Source organism: Ahaetulla prasina, chromosome 16, assembly GCF_028640845.1.
Source record: "Ahaetulla prasina isolate Xishuangbanna chromosome 16, ASM2864084v1, whole genome shotgun sequence".
Lineage (NCBI taxonomy): Eukaryota > Metazoa > Chordata > Lepidosauria > Squamata > Colubridae > Ahaetulla > Ahaetulla prasina.
The window spans coordinates 7,914,237-7,940,062 of record NC_080554.1 but is presented as its reverse complement, the minus strand read 5'-3'; the positions used below and the strand labels follow the sequence as shown (position 1 = coordinate 7,940,062).

Here is a 25,826-nt window from a genome sequence, read left to right as displayed (position 1 = left end):
GGTTGATGTGTGGGTTTTTTGTTTTGCTTCTATTAATACTTTTGGTTATTAATACATTTGCAAATGTGTTGTGGCACAAAGGGAAGAGTTGTTGGAGAATTTCAGAGTGTCGATTTGGGTGGAAGCACAGAACCGGTACTCACTAAAGCAGGTTGGATGGAAACAGATGTTTTCTAAACGCAGAACCTTTTCCAGGATTAGAAACGGAGAAGGTCGCACGCAGCTATATTTAGAGGTGTCACATCGGTCTAATTTGGGGTGCGTGCCATTTATACTTTTGTATCTTCCAAAGCTCATTTCCATCTCCCGATTTTAATCTGCAATTAAAAGCCAAGCAAGAAATGGGTCGCCAGACGTCTGTTTGCGTCGAGCCGCGTAATTTATTGCCCGACGTGTCCATTTACCCGACATATGTGACTAAACCATGATAGGAGTGGTGCGGTGGCCTAGAGGTGGAGCTTTCGCCTCACAATCAGGAGGCTGTGAGTTCGATCCTAAGTACAGGCAGATATTTCTCTCTCTGGGCACACTGAGAATATATCTGCCGAACAAAACTCCGCATTGGCGACAGTCAGGGCATCCGGCCATTCCAACACTCTGCTAGCTCCATTCAGTTGCCCAGTTGTCCACCCCGCAAGGGATTATGGGGTCGTTAAATGAAGATGATGATGATAATGATGTGTCTAAACAGAGATTACATCAAGAAGAAACACAAATGCACCAGTACCGTATATGTGGTACCTTGCTCAATAGTAGTACCTGTGAGAGGGATCTTGGAGTCCTAGTGGATAACCATTTAGATATGAGCCAGCAGTGTGCAGCAGCTGTTAAAAAAGCCAACACAGTTCTGGGCTGCATAAACAGAGGGATAGAATCAAGATCACGTGAAGTGTTAGTACCACTTTATAATGCCTTGGTAAGGCCACACTTGGAGTATTGCATCCAGTTTTGGTCGCCACGATGTAAAAAAGATGTTGAGACTCTAGAAAGAGTGCAGAGAAGAGCAACAAAGATGATTTAGTGGACTGGAGGATAAAACATATGAAGAACGATACCCAGGAACTGGTTATGTCTAGTTTAACAAAAAGAAGGACTAGGGGAGACATGATAGCAGTGTTCCAATATCTCAGGGGCTGCCCCAAAGAAGAGGGAGTCGGGCTGTTCTCCAAAGCACCTGAGGGTAGAACAAGAAGCGATGGGTGGAAACTGATCAAGGAAAGAAGCAACTTAGAACTAAGGAGAAATTTCCTGACAGTTAGAACAATTAATAAGTGGAACAACTTGCCTGCAGAAGTTGTGAATGCTCCAACACCAGAATTTTTTAAGAAAATGTTGGATAACCATCTGACTGAGATGGTGTAGGGTTTCCTGCCTGGGCAGGGGGTTGGACTAGAAGGCCTCCAAGGTCCCTTCCAACTCTGATGTTATGTTATGTTTGTTATGTTATGTTATGTTATGTTATGTTATGTTATGTTATGTTATGTTATGTTATGTTATGTTATGTTATGTTATGTTATGTTATGTTATGTTATGTTATGTTATGTTATGTTATGACAAATGGTGGGATCCTCACATTCGGCATTTGTCTCAGAAGGGCAGTCAGGAATATTTCATACAGGGACTCCTCTCCTCCGCACCGTTTATTTAGTGACCGTTCCAAGTTACGACGACACTGAGAAAAGTGACCATTTACGATCATTTTTTCACACTTACGACGCTTGCCGCATCCTCATGGCCAGGTGATCAAAATTCGCCCGCTTGGCAACTGACTCCTATTTATGATGGTTGCGGTGTCCCGGGGGTCACGTGATCCACTTTTGCAACCCCCTGATGAGCAAAGTCAACAGGGAAGTCAGATTCCCTTAACTGCAGGGATTCACTTAACAAACGGGGCAAGAAAACGGGGCAAAGCTCACTTCACGAATGTCTTGCTTACCAGCATAGAGTTTGGGCTCAGTTGCGGTTGTACGTCAAGGACTACCTGGGCTGCAGCCGGCAACGCAGGCTGGGTAATTGTGGCTTTTAAAGCCTCAACGCATGAGAAATGCTCTAAGTTTGGAAGCCTGATTCTAATCTTAGGACAGTTCCGTCACAAACCTTCGGCACGGCCAGTCATTTCTTGTACGACACCTTCATTTTTCTATTTTCTGAAGCTTCATTGTTGTTCTGCCGCAGGAAAAGGGATCCGGAATTTTCCAACTCTAAATGGGGTCAAGTTACTGGTAACACCGAAACAGCTGCCTTTCTAACTAAACCCTGGCTACAGCTGTCAACCGGCATAAGGCTTATTTCATGGAATGGTTCTCCACATGGAGGATAACGGGCCCACAGAGCTGAGTGAGCTGAATCGCAATTCATCCAGTTGTTGGGTTCTTGAGTTAATTGTGCCTGTTTCTTTCATGGGGTGGGTGGGTGGGGAGATGTTTGCGGAAGTCTTCCAAATTTTCCGTTGACGTTTACTTCCTTTTCTCACTGGAACAGTTAGATCTATGGCGCCAAGACAAATTCCATCGCCCGTTCAAAAGCTGTGTGGTGTTACGGGATTCCTCTACACAACCCTTGTCAGATGTTGCATGACTTTTATGAATATGAGTCTTTACCCAGCACTTGTGTGGACCTGGGTCTTTTAAAGATGAGAAGGGAGGGAAGGAAGGAGGGAGGGAGAGGAAAGGAAAGGAAAGGAAAGGAGGGGAGGGGAGGGGAGGGGAAGGGACGAAAAGGGAAGGGATGAGAAAGGGAAGGGAAGGGAAGGAAAGGAAAGGAAAGGAGGGGAAGGGAAGGGAAGGGACGAAAAGGGAAGGGAAGGGATGAAAAGGGAAGGGATGAGAAAGGGAAGGGAAGGGAAGGAAAGGGAAGGAAAGGAAAGGAAAGGAGAGGGGAGGGGAGGGGAGGGGAAGGGATGAAAAGGGAAGGGATGAGAAAGGAAGGGATGAGAAAGGGAAGGGAAGGAAGGGAAGGAAAGGAAAGGAAAGGAAAGGAGGGGAAGGGAAGGGACAAAAAGGGAAGGGAAGGGACGAAAAGGGAAGGGATGAGAAAGGGAAGGGAAGGAAAGGAAAGGAAAGGAGGGGAAGGGAAGGGATGAAAAGGGAAGGGATGAAAAAGGAAAGGAAAGGAAAGGAAAGGAAAGGAAAGGAGGGGAAGGGAAGGGAAGGGAAGGGAAGGGAAGGGAAGGGAAGGAAAGGAAAGGAAAGGAAAGGAACACCCAGCTGGTGTTCGGGCTTCCAATGTGCATGCATGCAATTCAGGGGATCCAGCTGGTCTTCGGAGCTCTCTTTGGAGCGAGAGTACTTGTGCGCGGTGCGTGCATGTGTAGACGGCATTGGCGCATGTGCACTGTGCACGTGAAAACCATGCACATCTGCAGATGGTGCAATTGTGCGCGCGGTGCATGGGGGGAGCCATGCAAAACTCGCGCGCATGCGCAGATGGTGTGGTTGCCCGCACAGTGCACGGGGGGGAGGGCGCACGCAAAAGCTATGTACGTGCACAGATGGTGCGGCTGGTCATACAGCGCATGGGGAGGAGCCGTGCATCAGCGCGGATAGCATGCGCGATGGCGCGGATAGCACGCACACACGCACACAAAGTATGTGCCTGTTCAGTACTCGATGAGTAAAAGGTTCACCACCACTGCCGTAGGAAATATACTTCCACCTTAAAAAGGGTCTTTCGGTTGGAAAACGCCTCTGACGCGACCGTATCGACACAATACAAAATTCTCATTGCTCTGCTTCCCACTGTCTCTCCCTCCCTCTCCCTCTCTCTCTCTTTCTCTCTCTCTTTCATTTTTTTAATGGTTTCCCCTTTTTTATATACACTTTCCTGCAGCTGCCTTGTCCCCCAAAGCAACCTGCCTTCACTTTTCTCTCCCCTTCGCACTCGCTACCTCTCTGCATGTCTTCCACCGAACGGTTCGGAAGGTTATTTTATTGATCCATTTTTTTGGGGGGGGGGGCGCTGTTTACTTTCGTAAATGGAAAAAAAGAAAGAAAAGAAAAGAAAACTTCCTTAGAGGTGCCAAGGGAAAAAGAAACCAGCCAGCGTTCTCTAATTTTTGCACTCAAGTTCCAGTAATAAGGCTGATAGGTAGGAAATCACTCACGGCATCGGGGGGAAAAAATGGCCTTTAGGATGGTCTCCACAAATGGACCGTAACAGATGCTGGAGAGTCAGCAGGGAAAAAAGACTGCCACATTTTCTTTCCTGCACGTCAACCTTCACTTGTGAGATTTTGGACAAGGTGTCTACCAGCCTCATTCTCAAAAAACATTTTCTTTTTTTTTGGTGGTTCTTGACTTCCTCTTGATTAGGCAGCCTCTTCCTATCAATCCTTCCTGATTCACCCAAAGGTGCTGTCAACTTGGAAAACATTCCTGGCCTGCTCTCAAGTTGCCATAGGCAAGGGTAGGGGGGGATGGGAAACTGATGAAACAACATCAGCCAAAGACAGACACACATTCCAGACATATATTTCTCAAGGCTGTCTCCCAGGGTTACTGACAGCGGCCGGAGGGGAGTGATCTCTACAACCCGCAAAATTGCTCCGGTGGTGAATTTGATTGGTTACACACCCTGGGGGGCAGGTGGGAAACAGGGTCATGATTAGGACTGTAAATTACGTGGAGGTCAGAATTGGCTTTATTTGGGTACGTGCTGACATGAAGCTCCTAATAAATAACTGGATTTTATTTGAAGGTTGGCTTGAGGCTCATAATTTAATTAGGGCATCCTTTGGAACCCTGATAGGTGCTTTTTCAAAATGAATTTTGTTTTTGTTTGAAGACCTTTCACTTCTCATCCAAGAAGCATCTTTAGTTCATGTAGACCATGTAAACAAGTTCTCTTCGTTATGGGAACCATCTACCTTCCTCTTCACATCCGTTAAAGATGTCCTTGAGAAGTTTTCAGACTCTCACAAGCTTCAGTGGAACTGTAGAAGTTTCATTTCTCCAAGTAACCCATTCGTAATCAACACATAACCCCCCCCTTACTCTAATGCCAAGTTGAAATGATGTAGCCGCCAATGTATGTAGCCGCCAATGTTTCACTCTTGACTGTTTCACTTCTCATCCAAGAAGCGTCTTTAGTTCTGACTGTCCTTGAAGATGTTTTACTTCTCATCCAAGAAGCTTCTTCAGTTCTTCAGTTTCTTCTTCAGAACTGAAGAAGCTTCTTGGATGAGAAGCAAAACTCTTCAAGGAAAAACAAAGTCCAGTTGCCTCTTGAAAAAGTACTTTTGGGACAATTATGACCTTAGTGACTGAGAATCTCCACAGACACTTTCCTGATTAAGTGATCTCTCAAACATATGAGACATACCTAGCAGTGTCCTTTCCCATTACCCTCTCCTGTAGCAAAACAAAGGTTAAAAACCAATCTTGTGTAAATATTAAATTCCCACCCTCAAATGATCAGTTCAGTGAAGAATGGGCTACCGACATTAAAGATAAACTATCTAAGTTGAGTCAAAAGTAACCTTTTGAGTTATCATGCTGGGCCCCATTGCTTAAATGAGGGATAGAGAAGAAGGGAAAAAAAACAAAATTTAAATTTAAATTGGGAGTTTAAATAAAGAGATGTGTCAAATAAATTAAATGCCGTTATGATTTTTCTCCATTTATTTGGTATTTTAGAATGGAATGAAGATTAGGATAGAAATGGGATGGGTTGGGATGAAATGGGATGGGATGGGATGGGATGGGAGGGAATGGAATGGAATGGAATGAAGATTAGGATAGGAGTGGGCTGGGCTGGGCTGGGCTGGGCTGGGATGGGATGGGCTGGGATGGGACAGGATAGGAGGGAATGGAATGAAGATTAGGGTAGGGATGGGATGGGATGGGATGGGATGGAGATTAGATAGGAATAAAATAGGATGGAATGGAATAGAATGAAGATTAGGATAGGAATGGGATGGGATGGAATAGAATGGGATGGGATGAGATGGGATGAGAGGGAATGGAATGAAGATTAGGATAGGAAAGGGATACGATGGGATGGGATGAAATGGAATGGAGATTAGATAGGAATAAAATGGAATGGAATGAAGATTAGGATAGGGATGCGATGGGATGGGATAGAATGGGCTCGGATGGGATGGGACAGAATAGGAGGGAATGGAATGAAGATTAGGGTAGGGATGGGATGGGATGGGATGGGATGGAGATTAGATAGGAATAAAATGGGATGGAATGGAATAGAATGAAAATTAGGATAGGAATGGGATGGGATGGGATGGGATGGGATGGGATGGGATGGGATGGGATAGAATGGGATGGGATGAGACGGGATGAGAGGGAATGGAATGAAGATTAGGATAGGAATGGGATGGGATGGGATGAAATGGAATGGAGATTAGATAGGAATAAAATGGAATGGAATGAAGATTAGGATAGGAATGGGATGGGATGAGATGGGATGAGAGGGAATGGAGTGGAAGATAAAATAGAACAGAACAGAATTCTTTATTAGCCAAATATGATTGTACACACATGAAATTTTTCCTCCGGTTGCATCAAGAATTTGGAGGCGCCCCACAGAAATATGAATTGTCTTTGGCTGCTTGGAATTAGGACACGTCTCTCCCTTTTATTTGGAAATCCTTTCTTCTGAAGTCATGATTAAAATACACGGAGTGTTTTAATTGATCTTGCTCCTCTTAGGAAACCCTGTACTAAGGTTATGCATGACAAAAGGCTTTGAAAGAGGCTTCTAATCTGAACTGTTGTCAGGAAAGAAAAAGAGGGAGGCAATTACTAAAGGGGGGGGGGAAATCGTTAAATAATAGAGTGAGCGGAAGAGGGAATTAATTCTGACTTTGGCTTTAATGGCCCTAAGTATGGAGGCCACAGGGCTAACGGAAGGAATTTGTGGAAGAATTTAAAGGAAATATAAAAGATGGTCATTTCCTTTGCCTTTGAGTTGAGGTGGCGGCTTGAATGGGCCTTTTTTCTCTCTTCAAGGGAAGAAGCAATGTTGTCGACCTACTTTGAGACCATCAATGACCTGCTCTCATCCTTTGGACCGGTTCGGGATTGTTCTCACAATAACGGAGGCTGCACCCGCAACTTCAAATGTGTATCGGACCGTCAAGTGGACTCGACCGGTTGTGTGGTAGGTACCAACTTTTGACTCCGGGGAAGTTGGATGCCTTGGATTGGGTTCCAAGAAGAGGCGTCAGAGAGTCTGAGAATTCAGACATTCTCTTCATCTGCAGCTCCTTGAAGGAGACATAATTTTTTTTCCTGAGATTATGCAATTGCACTCTCCCTCTGTCTCTCTGTCTCTCTCTCTCTGTCTTTCTCCTTCTGCTTCTCCACCTCCCCCCTCTCTCTTTCTCTCTATCTCTGCCTTTCTCCTTCTCCTCCTCCTTCTCCTCCTCTCTCTCTCTTTCTCTCTGTCTCTCCTCCTCCCGCTCCTCCTCCTCCTCCTCCTCCTCCTCCTCTTCTCTCTCTCTCTGTCCTTCTCCTCCTCCTCTCTCTCTCTCTTTCTCTCTGTCTCTGTCCTTCTCCTTCTCCTCCTCTCTCTCTTCTCTCTGTCTCTCCTCCTCCCGCTCCTCCTCGTCCTCCTCCTCCTCCTCCTCCTCTCTCTCTCTCTCTGTCTTTCTCCTTTTCCTTCTCCTCCTCCTCTCTCTCTCTATCTCTGCCTTTCTCCTCCTCCTCTTCCTCTTCCTCCTCTCTCTCTCTCTGTCCTTCTCCTCCTCCTCTCTCTCTCTCTCTCTCTCTCTCTCTCTCTCTTTCTCTCTGTGCCTCTGTCTTTCTCCTTCTCCTCTCCTCCTCCTCTCTCTCTCTCTTCTCTCTGTCTCTGTCCTTCTCCTCCTCTCTCTCTCTCTCTTCTCTCTGTCTCTCCTCCTCCCGCTCCTCCTCGTCCTCCTCCTCCTCCTCCTCCTCTTCTCTCTCTCTCTCTCTCTCCTTCTTTCTCCTCCTCCTCCTCTCTTTCTCTCTATCTCTGCCTTCTCCTCCTCCTCTTCCTCTTCCTCCTCTCTCTCTCTGTCCTTCTCCTCCTCTCTCTCTCTCTCTCTCTCTCTCTCTTTCTCTCTGTGCCTCTGTCTTTCTCCTTCTCTCTCTCCTCCTCCTCTCTCTCTCTCTTCTCTCTGTCTCTGTCCTTCTCCTCCTCTCTCTCTCTCTCTTCTCTCTGTCTCTCCTCCTCCCGCTCCTCCTCGTCCTCCTCCTCCTCCTCCTCCTCTTCTCTCTCTCTCTCTCTCTCCTTCTTTCTCCTCCTCCTCCTCTCTTTCTCTCTATCTCTGCCTTCTCCTCCTCCTCTTCCTCTTCCTCCTCTCTCTCTCTGTCCTTCTCCTCCTCTCTCTCTCTCTCTCTCTCTCTCTCTTTCTCTCTGTGCCTCTGTCTTTCTCCTTCTCCTCCTCTCTCTCTCTCTCTCTGGGTCTGTCTGTCTGTCTGTCTTTCTCCTTTTCCTTCTCCTCCTCCTCCTTCTTTCTCTCTCTCTCTCTCCTCCTCCCTCCTCCTCCTCCTCCTCCTCCTCTCTCTCTCTGTCTCTCTCTTTCTCTCTGTCTCCCTCCTCCTCCTCCTCCTCCTCCTCCTCCTTTTCTCTCTCTCTGTCTTTCTCCTTCTTCTTCTCCTCCTCCTCTCTCTCTCTCTCTTTCTCTCTGTGTCTTTCTCCTTCTCCTTCTCCTCTCTCTCTCTCTCTCTCTGTGTGTGTGTCTGTCTGTCTGTCTTTCTCCTTCTCCTCCTCCTCCTTCTTCTTTTCCCTCTCTCTCTCTCTCTCTCTCTCCTTCTTTCTCCTCCTCCTCCTCCTCTCTCTCCCTCTTTCTCTCATGTTTAGCTTGTGGTTACTGTCATTTTTGGGGAATCCAAGTCATGGTGTTCAAAACCCATCTTCCCTTCAGATTCCAAGGAAATTACCGTCATACTTCCAGGTTTATCTCTCTCTAAATATAATCCTTTGCTTTTTGCGCACAGCATGTGAGGTCATTGTATTAATTTACTTGAGTGAAAGTAAACTGGATTTATTTGGGATATCATATACCTTGCAGTATTTCATTCCTCCTCCTCCTCCTCCTCCTCCTCCTCCTCCTCCTCCTCCTCCTCCTCCTCCTCTTCCTCCTTCTTCCTCTTCTTTGTCTCTTTTTCACATGGCGGTTGGAGCATCCCCATGGTCAGTTGATCAAAATTTGGACACCAGGTCCACTGACTCACATTTATGACGGTTTCAGTGTCCCAGGGGTGGTGGTCACGCGACCCCTTTTTGCGACCTTCTGACAAGCTAAGTCAATGGGGAAGCCAGATTCACTTAAGGACCGTGTTTCCTAACTTAACAACTGCAATGATTTTCCCTTAACCACTGTGGCAAGCAAGGTCAGGAAATGGAGCACAATTCCCTGAACAACTGTCTCCCTTAGCAAGAGAAATTTGGGAACTCTTCTATAAATGGTTAAGTGACAGATACTAAGGTTAGAGGGGTGGATTTATGTGAAATATGAACTAAACGGGAAAGAAAAAACTGATGAGTAAATATTTTAACGGCTGTATAATCGATACTACAATGGAAGATAGTATGCTTTTCAATAACGATTGATATTATCGCATATATGTTTAAGTCTGGGACGCGGTGGCTCAGTGGCTAAAATGCTGAGCTTGTTGATCAAAAGGTTGGCAGTTTAGTGGTTCGAATCCTTGGTGCCGCATAATGGGGTGAGCTCCCGTGACTTGTCCGAGCTTCTGCCAACCTATCAGTTCGAAAGCAAGTAAAAAATGCAAGTAGAAAAATAGGGACCACCTTTGGTGGGAAAGAAACAGCGTTCCGTGTACCTTTGGTGTTGAGTCATGCCGGCCACATGACCACGGAGATGTCTTCGGACAGCGCTGGCTCTTCACCTTTGAAACGGAGATGAGCACCGCCCACTAGAATCGGGAACGACTAGCACATATGTGCAGGGGAACCTTTACCTTTACCATACATATATGATTATGATTATTGTTGTGTCTTGTCCGCTCTCACCGCAGCCGGGGTCTGCTTATCTGCTCCCGAACACGGAGGAATGTATGCCTCCCGGCCCCAGTCCTGGCTCCATGCCCAGACAAGCTGCAGAGGAGGGGGCACCTCCCGGTCCCAGCCCTGGATCCATGCCCAAGCAGGCTGCAGAGGAGGGAGCATCCCCCGGCCCCAGCCCTGGCTCCATGCCCAGGCAAACGGAGCAGCTAGACCCCTCCCCCTCCTCCACAGCATGTGAGCCTGAGGAAAGTTTACTTCCAACAGCTGATTGGAGTGACCCTCGCATCAGAAGATTGGATAGGTGGAGGCAACAGAAGGAAGGGAGGGGCAGGCCTGGATAAGTGCTGAGTCATGGAGCCACACCCCATGGCCTATATAAAGGATCTGCTTTCTGGCAGGCTCTGAGTCAGGCAAAGTCGAACTTATCTTGCTGAAGTCACTTACTGGTCTCCTGCCTGCTCTGAGGACTTTGCTAGGACTTTGGGCAGAGCTGCAGAGGCAAGCCTGATTCGGATTTCCCTGACCTTGCTGTCAGCGGAGGAGTGGGACACGACAATTATTATGATGATGTCTATATGTTAACACTTTGGATAACTAGAAAACACATTGTTCAACATAGAAATGAAACATGTGACATAAAACAATAAAAAATATTTAACAACGAGCAAGAGAAATTTTTGGGCTCTCAAAGATTGCGGTCCTAAGTCAAGAACTACCTGTATTTATTTGACCTAGCAGGATTGGTCTTTGCGCATAAATTACCAAGAAATGTTTGTCTAAATGCAACAGCAACTGAAATATTTAATTACAGCCGGAGAGAATTCATTCTTCTGTGAAATCGTTCCTGTTTTCCATATGGTAGTTAGCACTGGGAGTTGTTTAGAAAGAGTCGGGATATTTAAGCTTAGAAGAGCAACGCATCTGAACGTCTGTGCAAGGAATAACAATAATAATGGATGCTTCTTGTAAAGGGAAAGGAACGGAGGAAGGAAAGACAGGGGAATAAGAAGGAGGGGTGCTTGAAGAGAAAGTTTATTCTGCTTACGATGGTGAACCTGCTATTTTTTTCTTTTTTGGAAAACAGGAAAAGTTTCTGTGTAAAAGCTGATAATGAGAGCACAGGGGACCAGATAAAAAAAAATTCCCTGGGTATTTCATACTGGAAATGTTACTTTGGCCCTTGGTTTGCACGCATGCCCTTTCATCGACGTGCGACTTCTCAAATGCTACAGAACTATTTAGAACGGAGTAGAGTGGTAGTATTCAGCCGGTCGAGACCTGTTTGGACAAACCGGTAGTGGCGAACTGCGGGTGGGCCTGCCCACCTGCCCCGGCGCTATGCCATCCTATTTAGCTGCGTTTTCTAAGCCGTGCACATGCCTTCAAGTCGCGCATGTGAGCAAAGCACATACATGGAGGGTGGATGGTGCAAGCTCACATTTTCGGTGTACGGCGAACCGGTGGTAAAAGTTTGTGAAATCCACCTCCGGTTGTGGCACGTGCAAAGCAATCCCGCACGGTGTCGAACGCAGTACAATTCTTTTTGGCGCTGCAGTGAATTCTACGAAGCTGATGAACGAAGCAGAAATCTTTGAACCAGAGAAGATAACAAATGTACGATGATGACCGTTGTCCTTAGCGTCAGCCTTGGTTGCTTCTCTTTTTTTCTTCGAGCACTGTTGAGGAGCCTCACTATGATAGTCTGACCCTGCAGTGGTGCTGTCGTGTCCCACTCCTCCGCTGACGGCCGGGTCGGGGAAGTCCGTATCAAGCATGCCTCTGCAGCTCTGCTAAAGTCCTATCAAAGTTCTCAAGGCAGGCAGGAGACCAGGAAGTGACTTCAGCAATCCAAGTTAGACTTTGCCTGACTCAGAGAATGCCAGAAAGCAGATCCTTTATATAGGCCATGGGGTGTGGCTCCATGACTCAGCACTTATCCAGGCCTGCCCCTCCCTTCCTTTTGCTGACGTCACCTCTCAACTCTCCGGAAGCAAGGATCTCTCCAACCTCCAGCTGTTGGCAATCCTAGCTCATGACTGGCCTCACATTCTTCAGGCTCACATGCTGTGGGGGAGGGGTTTAGTTGCTCCGTTTGCCTGGGCATGGTGCCAGGACTGGGGGCTGAAGGCACATCAGGCCCTTCGTCTTGCTCGGCCTGTCCGGGCATGGTGCCAGGGCTGGGGCCTGGACGCATGCCAGGACATTCTTCCGAACTATCAGCGTCCGGCAGGAGATAAGAGGGGCCCGGCTGCGGCAGGGGGAGCGGGCGAGACACAACAGGTGCCCACATTTATTTTCCAAACTTTTCTCAGAAAAAAATAATATATTGTCCCCCCCTCCTTCACCGTCTGCTCCTTCTAGGAGTCGTTCAAAAAGCTTCTCAAATTTATTTCAATGATGACATGAAGATACCTTGTTGAAATGAAGCTCAGGGTTTTGTCCTTCTTCTGCAACCTCCCTAGCTTTCCACCTTCTGATTTACTGGAATAATAAACCTGGAAACGACCTTGGAGGTCTTCTAGCTCAACCCCCTGCACAAGCAGGAGACCCTATAACAGTGATGGCTAACCTTTTTGCCATCGTGTGCCAAAAGCGAGGAGCGCATGCCCACACCCATAATTCTATCTGCCCTGCCCCCAGCATATGTGTGCATGACACTTATCCCCCATGTTCCCCCCACTTTGGCACACAATGGCCCGGTGGGTTTGGTAGACCCGATTTTTGCTCTCCCCAGGCTCCAGAGCCTCTCTAGAAAACCCTGGCGAAAATGGCCTTCCCCACTCCCCTGGAGGCCCTCCAGAGGCTGGAAACGGCCCATTTGCCGACTTCTGGTGAGCCCAGAAGGCCTGAAAATCAGCTGCGTGCGCCACAGCTGAGCTTGCATGCCCACCGATATGGCTCCATGTGCCACCTGTGTTTGCCATCATGGCCCCATAACATTCCAGATAAATGGCTTTCCAGTCTCTTCTTAAAAACCTCCAGTGATGTGGAGTAACCACAACTTCAGAAAGCAAGCCATTCCACTGGTTAATTATTCTAAGTTCAAAAGGAATCCAAAGCATGTTGAGGGAAATTCCTTTCCTTATACTTTCCTTGTTTTTAAAAGAGATTTAAGAACCCAGGAAAGCTGTGAACATGGGGGAAAGGTGTGTGTAAGATCACAACTGAAACACTGCATCCAGTTTTGGCCACCGCAGTACAAAAAAGATGTTGAGACTTTGGAAAAAGTACAAAGAAGGGCAGCTAAGATGATTCAAGGCAGGGGTGAAATGCTCCCGGTTCGGACCAGATCGCCTGATCCGGTAGCGATCTTGGCTGGTGGTTCAGAGAACCGGAAGCAATTGTGGTGCGAGAATCCACCCATCCGCTCTGCTGTCATTACTTCCTTCCTGTCATTAACCAGGAAGTAATGTGTTTTGTACCCTCTGCGGATGCGCAGAAAGGTTTTGCGCATGCGCAGAGGGTGTGCGTACACATGTGACTTCCGAACCGGTAAGGAAGGTAAGTAGATTTCATCCCTGATTCAAGGCCTGGAGACTAAAGAAGAACAGTTTCAGGAATTGGGTATGTCTAGTTTAATGAACAGAAGGACTAAGGGGGACATGATAGCAGTCTTCCAGTATTTGAGGGGCTGCCACAAAGAAGAGGGGGGGTCAATTTATTCTCCAGAGCACCAGCAGTCAAGGCAAGAAACAATGGATGGAAACTGATCTAGTAGAGAAGCAACCTGGAATTAAGGAGAAACTTTCTAACCGTGAGGACAATCAATCAGTGGAACAGCTTCCCTCCAGAAGTTGTAGGTGGTCCATCACTGGAGGTTTTTAAGAAGAGACTGGACAGCCACTTGTCTGGAATGGTCTCCTGCTTGAGCAGTGGGCTGGACAAGAAGACCTCGCCTTGTGATTGAATGGAAGAGAAAGAAACCAGAAATATTGTTTCATACCAAAATAGAGAAGACCTTCACTATCTTTTGTTAATGTAGGAATACAAGTAGTCCTTGACTTACAATTCTTCGTTTAGTGACCATTCAAAGCTACAACAGCACTGAAAAAAGCAACTTATGACCGTTTTCCATACTTACGTCCATTGCAGCATCCCTCACGGTCAATTCAAACACTGAGCAACTGACTCCTATTTATGACGGTGTCCCCAGGGTCACCTGATCTTCTTTGGTGATAAGCCAAGCCAAAAGGAAAGCCAGACTTGCTTAACGACTGGGTTACTAACTGATCAACTGTGGTGGTTCCCTTAACAACTGTGCCAAGAAAGTTCCGTCAAATGGGGCGAAGCTCACTTCACCAATGTCTGAGTTAGTGCTGTGGCCTGTCGGCCACCAGCCCTACCAGCAGCCAAATCAAAGGAGGAGGAGGAGGCGTGGGAGTCAAGGTCAGTGTTGTGTCTTGCCCGCCCTCAGAGCAGCCGGGGCCTTCTTACCTGCTCCCGAACACTGAGGAATGTATGCCTCCCGGCCCAAGTCCTGGCTCCATGCCCAGACAGACTGCAGAAGAAGGAGCACCTCCCGGCCCCAGCCCTGGCTCCATGCCCAGGCAAACGGAGCAGCTAGACCCCTCCCCCTCCTCCACAGCATGTGAGCCTGAGGAGGGTTTATTCCCAACAGCTGCTGATTGGTGTGACCCTTGCATCAGAAGGCTGGATAGGCGGAGGCAACAGAAGGAAGGGAGGGGCAGGCCTTAATGAGTGCTGAGTCATGAAGCCACACCCCATGGCCTATATAAAGGATCTGCTTTCTGGCAGTCTCTGAGTCAGGCAAAAGTCGAACTTATCTTGCTGAAGTCACTTTCTGGTCTCCTGCCTGCTCTGAGGATTTTGCTAGGACTTTGGCAGTGGGACACGACAGTCAGCATCAAGGCAACCTGAGAGCTCCGAGGGGGGAAGAGGGAATGGAGCTGGCAGAGAGACAGAGACAGAGGTGGAGCCTGGGCCATCCGTCAGCCCTCAAATGGAGAGTCAACAACCCCCTTGTCGTGTCCCACTCCTCCGCTGACGGCTGGGTCAGGGAAATCCGAATCAGGCTTGCCTCTGCAGCTCTGCCCAAAGTCCTAGCAAAGTCCTCAGAGCAGGCAGGAGACCAGTAAGTGACTTCAGCAAGATAAGTTCGACTTTTGCCTGACTCAGAGACTGCCAGAAAGTAGATCCTTTATATAGGCCATGGGGTGTGGCTCCATGACTCAGCACTCATTAAGGCCTGCCCCTCCCTTCCTTCTGTTGCCTCCGCCTCTCCAATCTTCTGATGCGAGGGTCACTCCAATCAGCTGTTGTTGGGAGTAAACCCTCCTCAGGCTCACCTGCTGTGGAGGAGGGGGAGGGGTCTAGCTGCTCCGTTTGCCTGGGCATGGAGTCAGGGCTGGGGCAGGGAGATGCTCCTTCTTCTGCAGTTTGTGTGAGCATGGAGCCAGGACTTGGGCCGGGAGGCATACATTCCTCAGTGTTCGGGAGCAGGTAAGAAGGCCCTGGCTGCTCTGAGGGCGGGCAAGACAGAACACCCCTGGTCTGGAAGTGGCTGATGAGGAAGAGGAGAAACAGCTGGGTCCAGTGCCCGATGCGCAGCTGCACAGAAGGCAGAGGAGAGGAGAGCAGTGGAAATCCATGGGCTGATCCTGGGGAAGGAAGAGCCACTGCTGCTAACGAGGCACCACTCTAGCTCTGGGGATAAAAGGCAGGAGGCAGAGATGAATAGGTGTGGCAGACAACTATTCATCTTCCAGACGGACAGACTTGTTAGCCTGCGAGAGAAACTTTTTGCTGGGGCTGTTGGCACTCCTAATTAAAGGAATATTTTGCATTCACGTCAGAGGGTTTGGGGAGCTGGGTCAGAACACTTTGCCGCAGAAAATTTGGAGCTGCTCAATTACAGTCGTAAGTCAAGCACTCGCTGTATCACATGTGCTCCAGAGGTGGTTATTCAGCAGGTTCTGACCAGTTCTAGAGAACCGGTAGCGGAAATTTTGAGTAGTTCAGAGAACCGGTAGTAAAAATTCTGACTGGCCCCGCCCCCAAATCTATTCCCTGCCTCCCAAGTCCCAGCTGATCGGGAGGAAATGGGGATTTTGCAGTAACCTTCCCCTGGATTGGGGAGGGAATGGAGATTTTACAGTCTCTTTCCCCTGCCATGCCCACCAAGCCATACCACGTCCACCAAGCCACTTGGTAGTAAAAAAATTTGAAACCCACCACTGATGTGCTCCTCAGGATTTCAGTGACTTTTAAAGCTTGGAACAGACTCGGATAACTACAGCAGCTCCACCAAGGAAGGGGGTTGAATGACAAATGCTTGGAAAAAATGCAGATTTTTTTTTTTCGGTTACCAAGCTCAATTGCCTAGTTGCTATTCTTCTTGATGGATCTACCCAAGCGTTACTACTCAGCTTGTGGCGCCTGTTAGGAATCTGCCCGCCAGTTCCTGAAACTCAGCTGCTACCCTGCTGGTCCGTGTTCATTGAGGGGAAGGTGTTTTATAGACAGTGGAGCTAATTTGTAGAAGTAGCAGATGTTACAGCTCGACATCAAACGATACCAAAGAGAGGATCTGACTGGGATTTCAGGAGCTTTGAAGCAGATTGTCTGGGCCTGGATGGGGATGGATGCCAATGTTCTCTTCTTTTGACAGTGAGATTTCCCTTTGCCCTTCTCTGCAAGAGGTTACTATGGTTTTGCCCGCATTGTCGTTCGGATGGGTTTTGTCGCTCGCTTTCTAATTTCCGGTGTTTCCATCACATGCCAAGATCACTCCTAGAGTACTGCATCCAGTTTTGGTCACCACACTATAAAAAAGATGTTGAGACTCTAGAAAGAGTGCTGTTGTGACCCAGGTTCCCGGACTCAGACTCCTGGAGGAGGATGATTCAGAGAGTGAGGAGGAGCTGGCAAGGCCTGCTTCCCCTGGGCCCTCTTCTTCCCTGGCACCCACCCAGGAGGAGGAGGAGGAGGGGCTGGCAAGGCCTGATTCCACTGGGCCTTCTTCTGATTTGGCAACACCCCAAGAACAATCTTGGCTTGATGCGAGACTGCGCAGATGTGACCGGCGCACGCAGCAGAGGAGGCGTTGGGACAAGGTCAAAGAATGATGAGTCACGGAGTGACACCCACGGGGGCTATAAAGCAGGAGGCGGAGCTTCCTGGCTTTTTGTCGTGGACAAAGCAGTGAATTTGCGCGGGCAAACTGTTTCAATGGAGGGAAGAATATATTCATGAGTGACTCTTGTCTTATCTATAATTTCCTAGTTATCTCCAGAGACTTGGCAGGCGCGTGGGTAGACATGGCCAGAATATCTCTGTGCCAGAAGGAATCCAGCCAAATGTAAATAAACTTGAAAAGAAGGCCTTTGACTGGCTTTTTGTTGGGAGTATTGGGAGAGGGAAACAGAACAAGTGCAGAGAAGAGCAACCAGGATGATGAGGGGACTGGAGGCTAAAACATGCAAGGAACGGTTGCAGGAACTGGTCATGGCTAGTCTACTGAAGAGAAGGACCAGGGGAGACAGGATAGCAGTCTTCCAATATTCGAGGGGCTGCCACAGAGAGGAGGAAGGGGGTCAAGCTATTTTCCAAAGCACCCGAAGGCCGGACAAGGAATAATGGATGAAAACTGACCAAGGAGAGATTCAACCTGGAAATAAGGAGGACTTTTCTGACAGTGAGAACAATCAACTCATGGAACAGAAGTTGCCTTCAGAAGTTGTGGGAGCTTCATCCCTGGAGACTTTCAAGAAGACACCGGACTGCCCTTTGTCAGAAATGGTGGTAGGGTCTCCTGCTTGGGCTAGATGACCTACAAGGCCCCTTCCAACTCTGTTAATCTATGTTAACGTTAATCTCTTTGCTTTGATGAAGCAAAACACACTCTTGGCAAAACCATGGCTAATAGTTAGAAGAGTGGGCTAGACTGATTTGACAAGGTGGCCATTTACAACTCCATCAAAATATTCTGTTGAGTGGAATGGCCAACATCACCACCAGGTGGGTGAGATTGTGTAGGTTCTCCTGCTTGAGCAGGGGGCTGGACTAGAAGACCTCCAAGGTCCCTTCCCTTCCTGTGCCTGTTCCCATTCTATTCTATTCTATTCTATTCTATTCTATTCTATTCTATTCTATTCTATTCTATTCCATTCCATTCCATTCCATTCCATTCTATTTTATTCCATTCCATTCCATTCCATTCCATTCCATTCCATTCTATTCTATTCTATTCTATTCTATTCTATTCTATTCTATTCTATTCCACGTATTCTATTCTATTCTATTCTATTCCATTCCATTCCATTCCATTCCACATATTCTATTCTATTCTATTCTATTCTATTCTATTCTATTCTATTCTATTCTATTCTATTCTATTCTATTCTATTCTATTCTATTCCATTCCATTCCATTCCACCTATTCTATTCTATTCTATTCTATTCTATTCTATTCTATTCTATTCTATTCCACTCCACATTCTATTCTGATCTGTTCTGTTCCGTTCCGTTCCGTTCTACTCTACTCTACTCTACTCTACTCTACTCTACTCTACTCCAAAGTTTTCTTTTTCTTCCTGGATTAATAAGAAAAAGAACTAAGCTTAATAGAAAAAAAAATATGGAGAGAGAAGAAGGGGAAAAAAAACCCTTTTAAGCAATTTCTTTCACTTATTTCCCTGAAATGTTTGGAAACAGCAACCCTAATCAAGCATTCTGTGTCTTCGGAAAGTAGGAAACTGCATCCGATGTTTTCGCCATTAATGGGAATTATTTTTGTTTTTGTGAAAACAAAAGGAGAAGAAAAACAACGGAGAACAACGGGGATGTTTGTGTTTCTGAGCAAATGGGCCTGCCGGTTTTTGCATTTTGTTCCTTTGATCTTGGTTTCAAAGGCCCTCATTTGGAGTCCCATTTGCAACGTTTTTGAGCGTAGCCAAATGAGCCCCAGACCTTCTGACAGATATGTTGCAGGAACATATTAGAGAAGCTCCAATGGACCTCACTGAGATGCTTTCTGCATCGTTTTGCAAAGATCCGAGAATGGCTTTTCTCGGTGTTTCCTCAGCCGGCCGGCTTTTACCTCCCATCTTCCTCGCCTCAGTTCGATAGTTTGCAGAAATAAACGATCCAAAACCGACTATCCTTCCTGGATACCAACCAACCAACCACTCAACCAGAGAACGTTTCCTGCAGGGCTGCCTTGACGGAGAACTCTTCGCCTGCGATTATCCTGGAAGAATTATTGGCTGAGTAGAATATTGATTTTCTCATAATTTCTAGTCCTCTCCTGGTCTCGTGTCACTAGAGAGGCAGATCACAAATTGAACTGCCGCTGGATTGATTAAAACTCAGAGTAATTATTGCTTCTCGGCCGTTTGAGGCAAGGCTGATCAATCCTAGCGTACAAATAATCGGATTCTATTGGCAGCCTCTGGAAATGGGTGTTAACGGGTTAGCTTTCCACCGGGCCCTGAAGGAGAAACACGTAGGGGCAACCGACGAAGTCCTAGAGATCATTCGTAGGGTTGCCAATATCTTCCCAAGTAAGGACGTTTAAAACTGAAGACGACCAAGTATGGATAGTATGATGCCATCAGGTCCTACCCCATCTGATATAGATGGATGGATGGATGGATGGATGGATGGATGGATGGATGGATGGATGGAAGGTGGCTGGCTCCCTTGCACTTGGCTCCCAAACACAACAAATCCACTGTAGTTAACTCAAAGATTCCTTTATTAGGAGTGCCAGCAGCCCAGGCAAAAAGTTTCTCTCTCACAGCAGGCTAACAAGTCTGTCCGGCAGGGAGATGAATAGTTATCTGCCACATCTATTCATCTCCACCCACTGCCTTTTATCCCCAGAGCTAGGGTGGGGCTTCGCTAGCAGCAGTGGCTCTTCTGTCCCAAGGACCGGCCCATAGATTTCCACTGCTCTCCTCTCCTCTGCCTTCTGACCACCCGTGTGTCAGGCACTGGACCCAGCTGTTCCTCCTCTTCCTCATCAGCCACTTTCAGACCTGGGGGCTGTTGACTCTCCATCTGATGGACAGCCCAGGCTCCATCTCTCTCTCTCTCCCTCTCCCTCCCTCTCTCTCTCTCTCTCTCTCTCTCTCTCTCTGCCAGCTCCACTCCCTCTTCCTCCTCAGAGCTCTCAGGTTGCCTTGATGCTGACCTTAACTCCCACACCTCCTCTTCCTCTGATTCAGCTGCTGGAGAGGCTGATGGCTGAGAGACCACAACAGAAGGATGGATGGATGGGATAAATGGATGGATGGATGGATGGATGGATGGATGGATGGATGGATGGATGGATGGATGGATAGATGGATGGATGGATGGATGGACAGATGGATGGAACAGCTTGCCTTCAGGAGTTATAGGTGCTCCATCACTGGAAGTACTGGAAAACTGCATAACCATTTGTCTGAAATGGTATAGAGTTTCCTGCTTGAGTAGGGGGCTGGACTAGAAGACCTCCAAGGTCCCTTCCAACTTCGTTATTCTGTTAATGCAAAGTCATTGGAGTCAAGTTCATGGTTCTAGAAAAAAAAATCCTTCAATATGCTCCCCACCCATTTCTAACCCATCCTCTACTAGCCGAAGTCACCATTTCTTCAAACGTTTTCTCCCCTCTCTCTTGGCATCCCGCCTCTTTTGAGTCACAAGATTAACGACTTGCAATTAAGAGACTGCCCCGTTTTGGAAGCAGTTCTGCAGATATTAAGTTAATCACCATGATCCAAGTTTATTTAACCCATAAATTGGGAGCCCTGAACTCATGCCAGGAATTTTGCAGGGCCAGATCCGGTTGAGATTTACGATGGGATTGGCTGGTCTTTGGATGTCTCAATTCTGGTTCAGAAGGCAGAGGACCAGGTTGGGATTTCCAATGAGTTGTTGGCAAAAGTATGGAGAATAATAACAATAAATTACATTTAGATGCTGCCTGCCTCCCAGCGACTTTAGTTCATATGTTCTGTGCAAACATATATACATATATACATATACATACATACATACATACATACATACATACATACATACATACATATATATATATATGTAGGTCTTTGGTTGTTCAGGTTTTCTCCCGTGTAAAATTGGAAGTGTCTTGGCGATGTTTCGACGAAGTCTCATTCGTCATCTTCAGGCTTCAGCTTCGTGCTTCTGGGACCACGAAGCCAAACAACAGCAATGCAGCTCACCAGCTCAAATCCCCCTGCAACACAGACTAAACTGAGCACAAAAAAACCCCCATCCAATCAGAGCACAGCCAAGCTCCCACCCAATCAGTTCAAACCCCCACTAGCAGTTAAAAGGAAGAAACAGCTGTGATCACACATTGCTTCCAGAAGCACGAAGCTGAAGCCTGAAGATGACGAATGAGACTTCGTCGAAACGTCGCCAAGACACTTCCAATTTTACACGGGAGAAAACCCGAACAAACAAAGACCTACATACAAACACCCGTGAAAACCTCAGAAAAAAAAATACACACACACACACACACACACACACACACACACACACACACACATATATACACACACAGTCAAATATCCGATGGTCAGAGGCTGCAAATATGTAAATGTGCTTGAAAATTATTATTATTATTATTATTATTTACTTTATTCATTAAACATGAAACTCAGTCAACTGAACATTCAAAAAGGCATCACAAATACCATTGACTGGTGCTAATGGTTGATACGGGTTGCTGCCAGCATCCTAGGTATCAACCAAGTACCTTCTTAAGATGTACGATGTTCCAAGTAGCGCAGTTTTTTGCAGTTCTGCTGGTGTTATTGCCGGAAGCTGCAATTTGTTGATGTATCTTATAAAATTCTTGGACATGGTACCAAGTGTCCCAATGACAGTGGGTATCACGGTTACATGTTTCATCTATAGCCGTGTAGTTTCGATGGCCAGGTCGCGATATTTCATGATTTTTTCCAGTTCTTTTTCTTCGACTCTGGCATCTCCTGGTACCGCAATGTCAATAAGTTGTACGTTTTGGTTTTCGACAACTGTGATATCTGGCGTGTTGTGTTCCAAGTGACAATCCGTCTGTATTCAAAAGTCCCACAAGATCTTCACCTTCTCATTTTCTGTAACTTTTTCTACTTTATGTTCCCATGACTTTTGGGATACAGGCAAGTCGTATTTTTTTGACCAGTAGATTAATTTAGCAACTTGGTCATGTCTAGCTTTGTAATCAGTTTGTGCGATTTTGCAGCATTCACATATTTAATGTGAAACAGTTTCGACTTTGCTGTTGCAAAGTCGGCAGTTTGGATTGTCGGTGGATTTTTGTATCTTTGCTTTCATGGCATTAGTTTGTAGTGCTTGTTCTTGAGCAGCGAGTATTAAACCTTCCATTTCTTTCTTGATGGTTGCCATCTTAAGGCATGCCCATGTGAAGTTGTCATCACATTTTCCTTCAATGTTTTTCAAGTGCTGTCCGTGCAAAGCTTTGGTTTTCTATCTATTTAATCTGTCATCTATTATTATTATTTACACAAAATGACAGTATACACAGCAAACGAGATAACTATGCTGGATTTCGTATCACAGATCACTACTCGAACACTTCCCAAGCGTTTAGGACTGCGTGATGTATCGGTGAATAATGCGGGCAGATCCCAGTAAGGTGGCCTTCTGCAGCTGACCAGTGGCGATCTGGTCAGCGCCAATTGCTTTTAAGTGCTTGCCTAGGTCTTTAGGCACAGATCCCAGGGTGCCGAGTACCACTGGAACCACCTGCACTGGTTTATGCCAGAGTCTATTATCATCTATTATTATTATTGTTGTTGTTGTTGTTGTTAAAAATGCATTTATCTTCCAGCTCGGTTTTGCTTGGAAGAGGCCATTTGTAACTTGACTTCTTGCAGCTCTGGGCTAGCTGGGATTTTTGCTTCTCTTCAGGAATCCCATCAAACCCTTGCTGGAACCGTTGCTCAGCCCCATTTGTTACCTTCTTCCAGTAGTGGTATTCAGTTGGATCTATCCGGTTCGGCCAAACCTGTAGCTGCGGCTGCAGTAGGCTCCACCCACCCACCCGGACGTCATCACGTCCCGTTTTTGATGCTCTGCGCATGCGCAGAAGGTCCTGCGCATTGCAGAGGTGGCATGCACGCATGTACATTTGCGAACCGGTAGCGAAGGTAAGTGAATTCTTCCTCTGCTTTCTTCCTACCATCCAAAGATGGTAGGATGGTAGGTCTTTCTCCTTTTCCGTCCCCCTCCACCTCTTTGTCTTTGTACAGGTTTCAGAGAAGTAAATAATAGGAGGCCTTGGAGGGGAACATAAGAGTTCTGCTTAATAAGGGAGGGCATTGATTAATGTCCGCTTTAACCACTCGGTATTGGAAAATGCTTGCTGGGAAACTAAAATTAAAAACAGCTATCCGATTTTTTGGCTGGAATAAATGCATTAAGGGCTCATCAAAGGGAGGCCAGGCTCGCTGGTTAGAAAATGAGAACATGTCTATTCGAAATCCCAACGCCTAAAGTGTCCGTTGCAATGCACGTTGAGGCAGTCGCACAATTTTTACATTTTTATTTTATTTTATAGACAAATAAACGTACAGTACATAATCGATCAGTCAGTGTATCATCTGAGTACATCTCTTTTGTGTTGTCTTCTTCTTGTTCCTCCAATATTAAATCATTTCATAATATCATCGTGTCGTTTATTATACCGTTTCTCCCACATTTCTTGCTTTACTATTAATACATTTATCAATTACCTTACATATATCTCTTCTCTAACCAATAGTAAAATTGTCCCCATATCTTAAAATAGTCTGATTCCTCTCTTTCTTTAATTGTCAAAAGTCAGTCTATTCCTTTCTGCACAATCCAATATTTTCTTAATTACTTCCCCCTCTGTAGGGATTTTCTCTGTTTTCCATCTTTGCGCAAATACTATCCACGCTGCAGTTACTACATGTATAATCAAATATATATATTTTCTTTACTAACTTTCTCTGGTAGGATGCCCGATAGGAACACACAATTTTTTATATTGTGGGGTGGCTACAGTGTAGAAAAAAAGATGCTGAGACTCTGGAAAGAGCGCAGAGAAGAGCAACAAAGATGATTAAGGGGCTGGAGGATAAAATATAGAAAGAACGGTTGCAGGAATTGGGTAGGTCTAGTCTAGTGAAAAGAAGGACTAGGGGTGGCATGATAGCAGTCTTCCAATATCTTAGGGGCTTCCACAAAGAAGACGGAGTCGGGCTGTTCTCCAAAGCACCTGAGGGCAGGACAAGAAGCGACGGGTGGAAACTGATCAAGGAGAGAAGCAACTTAGAACTAAGGAAAAACTTCCTGACAGTGAGAACAAATAATCAGTGGAAAAACTTGCCTCCAGAAGTTCTGGATGCTCCAACACTGGAAGTTTTTAAGAAAAAACTGGACAATGAAATGGTACAGAGCTTCCTGCCTGAGCTGGGGGTTGGACTAGAAGACCTCCAAGGTCCCTTTCAGTTCTGTTATTGTGTTCTGTTCTGTGCCTTAAAGCAAATTTAGACTTTTCTTCAGAGCAGGGTTTGCAACTGATGCCTGGTCCATTTTGGACTTCACTCAGCATGTTGAGAAACGGTATTGGTTTGTTAACCATTATTTCAGTGGTGAAATCCAATTTTTTTTTACTACCGGTTCTGTGGGCGTGGCTTGGTGGGCGTGGCTTGGTGGGCGCGGCAGGGGAAGGATACTGCAAAATCTCCATTCCCTCCCCACTCCTGGGGGAAGGATATTGCAAAATCTCCATTCCCTCCCCACTCTGGGGCCAGCCAGAGGTGGCATTTGCCGGTTCTCTGAACTACACAACATTTCCGCTACGGGTTCACCAGAACCTGTCAGAACCTGCTGGGTTTCACCCCCTGCATTATTTCCACCTCAATTTGAGGGATAAAGGCTTTCCCAAAGATTTCCAAGAGATTGTTTGCTTTTGCCCAGGGAAGCAAAGATTGGGACGTTCAGGAACCTTGATGGGTGAGGGAGACCTGGAATAAGAAATTAGTTGTTGTTGTTAGTTGCAAAGTCATGTCCGACCCATCACAACCCCATGGACAATGTTCCTCCAGGCCTTCCTGTCCTCTACCATCCTCTGGAGTCCATTTAAGGTCACGCCGACTGCTTCAGTGACTCCATCCAGCCACTTCATTCTCTGCCATCCCCTTCTTCTTTTGCCCTCCATCGTTCCCAGCATTAGGCTCTTCTCCAGGGAGTCTTTTCTTCTCATTAGGTGGCCAAAGCATTTGAGTTTCCTCTTCAGAATCTGGCCTTCTAAAGAGCAGTCAGGGTTGATCTCCTCTAGGACTGACCGGTTGGATCGCCTTGCAGTCCAAGGGACTTGCAGGAGTCCCTTGGATCTATCTATGTATCTATCTATCTATCTATCATCTATTTATCTATCTTCTATCTATCTATCTATCTATCTATCTATCTATCTATCTATCTATCTATCTATCTATCTATCTATCTATCTATCTATCGTTGCAAAGTCATGTGTGACCCATCAAGACCCCATGGACAATGTTCCTCCAGGCCTTCCTGTCCTCTACCATCCTCCGGAGTCCATTTAAGCTCACGCCGACTGCTTCAGCGACTCCATCCAGCCACCTCGTTCTCTGCCGTCCCCTTCTTCTTTTGCCCTCCATCGTTCCCAGCATTCGGCTCTTCTCCAGGGAGTCCTTCTTTCTCATTAGGAAGAAATTAGTAGGAGAGGATAAATCCATTTTGCCTGAAATATTTTCATCTTCTACCACTGTCTCGTTTTTTTATGCCTGCCCTGAAGTTAGATCAGAAGACCTCCAAGGCCCCTTCCAATTCTGTATTCTGTTATCCTATAATCCCAGATCAATCAATCAGTGGAATGACATGCCTTCAGT

General features: G+C 46.5%; 1 protein-coding gene across 2 annotated transcripts in view; it reads left to right on the top strand.

The window, feature by feature from the left end:
- Positions 1–25,826, top strand: part of ASTN2 (astrotactin 2) — a 479,279-nt gene that overhangs the window by 299,410 nt on the left and 154,043 nt on the right. For both annotated transcript variants that reach the window (XM_058159180.1, XM_058159179.1), the window contains exon 11: positions 6,963–7,113. In XM_058159180.1, coding sequence (XP_058015163.1) covers positions 6,963–7,113 — 151 coding nt within the window. The remainder of the gene's footprint in view (positions 1–6,962; positions 7,114–25,826) is intronic.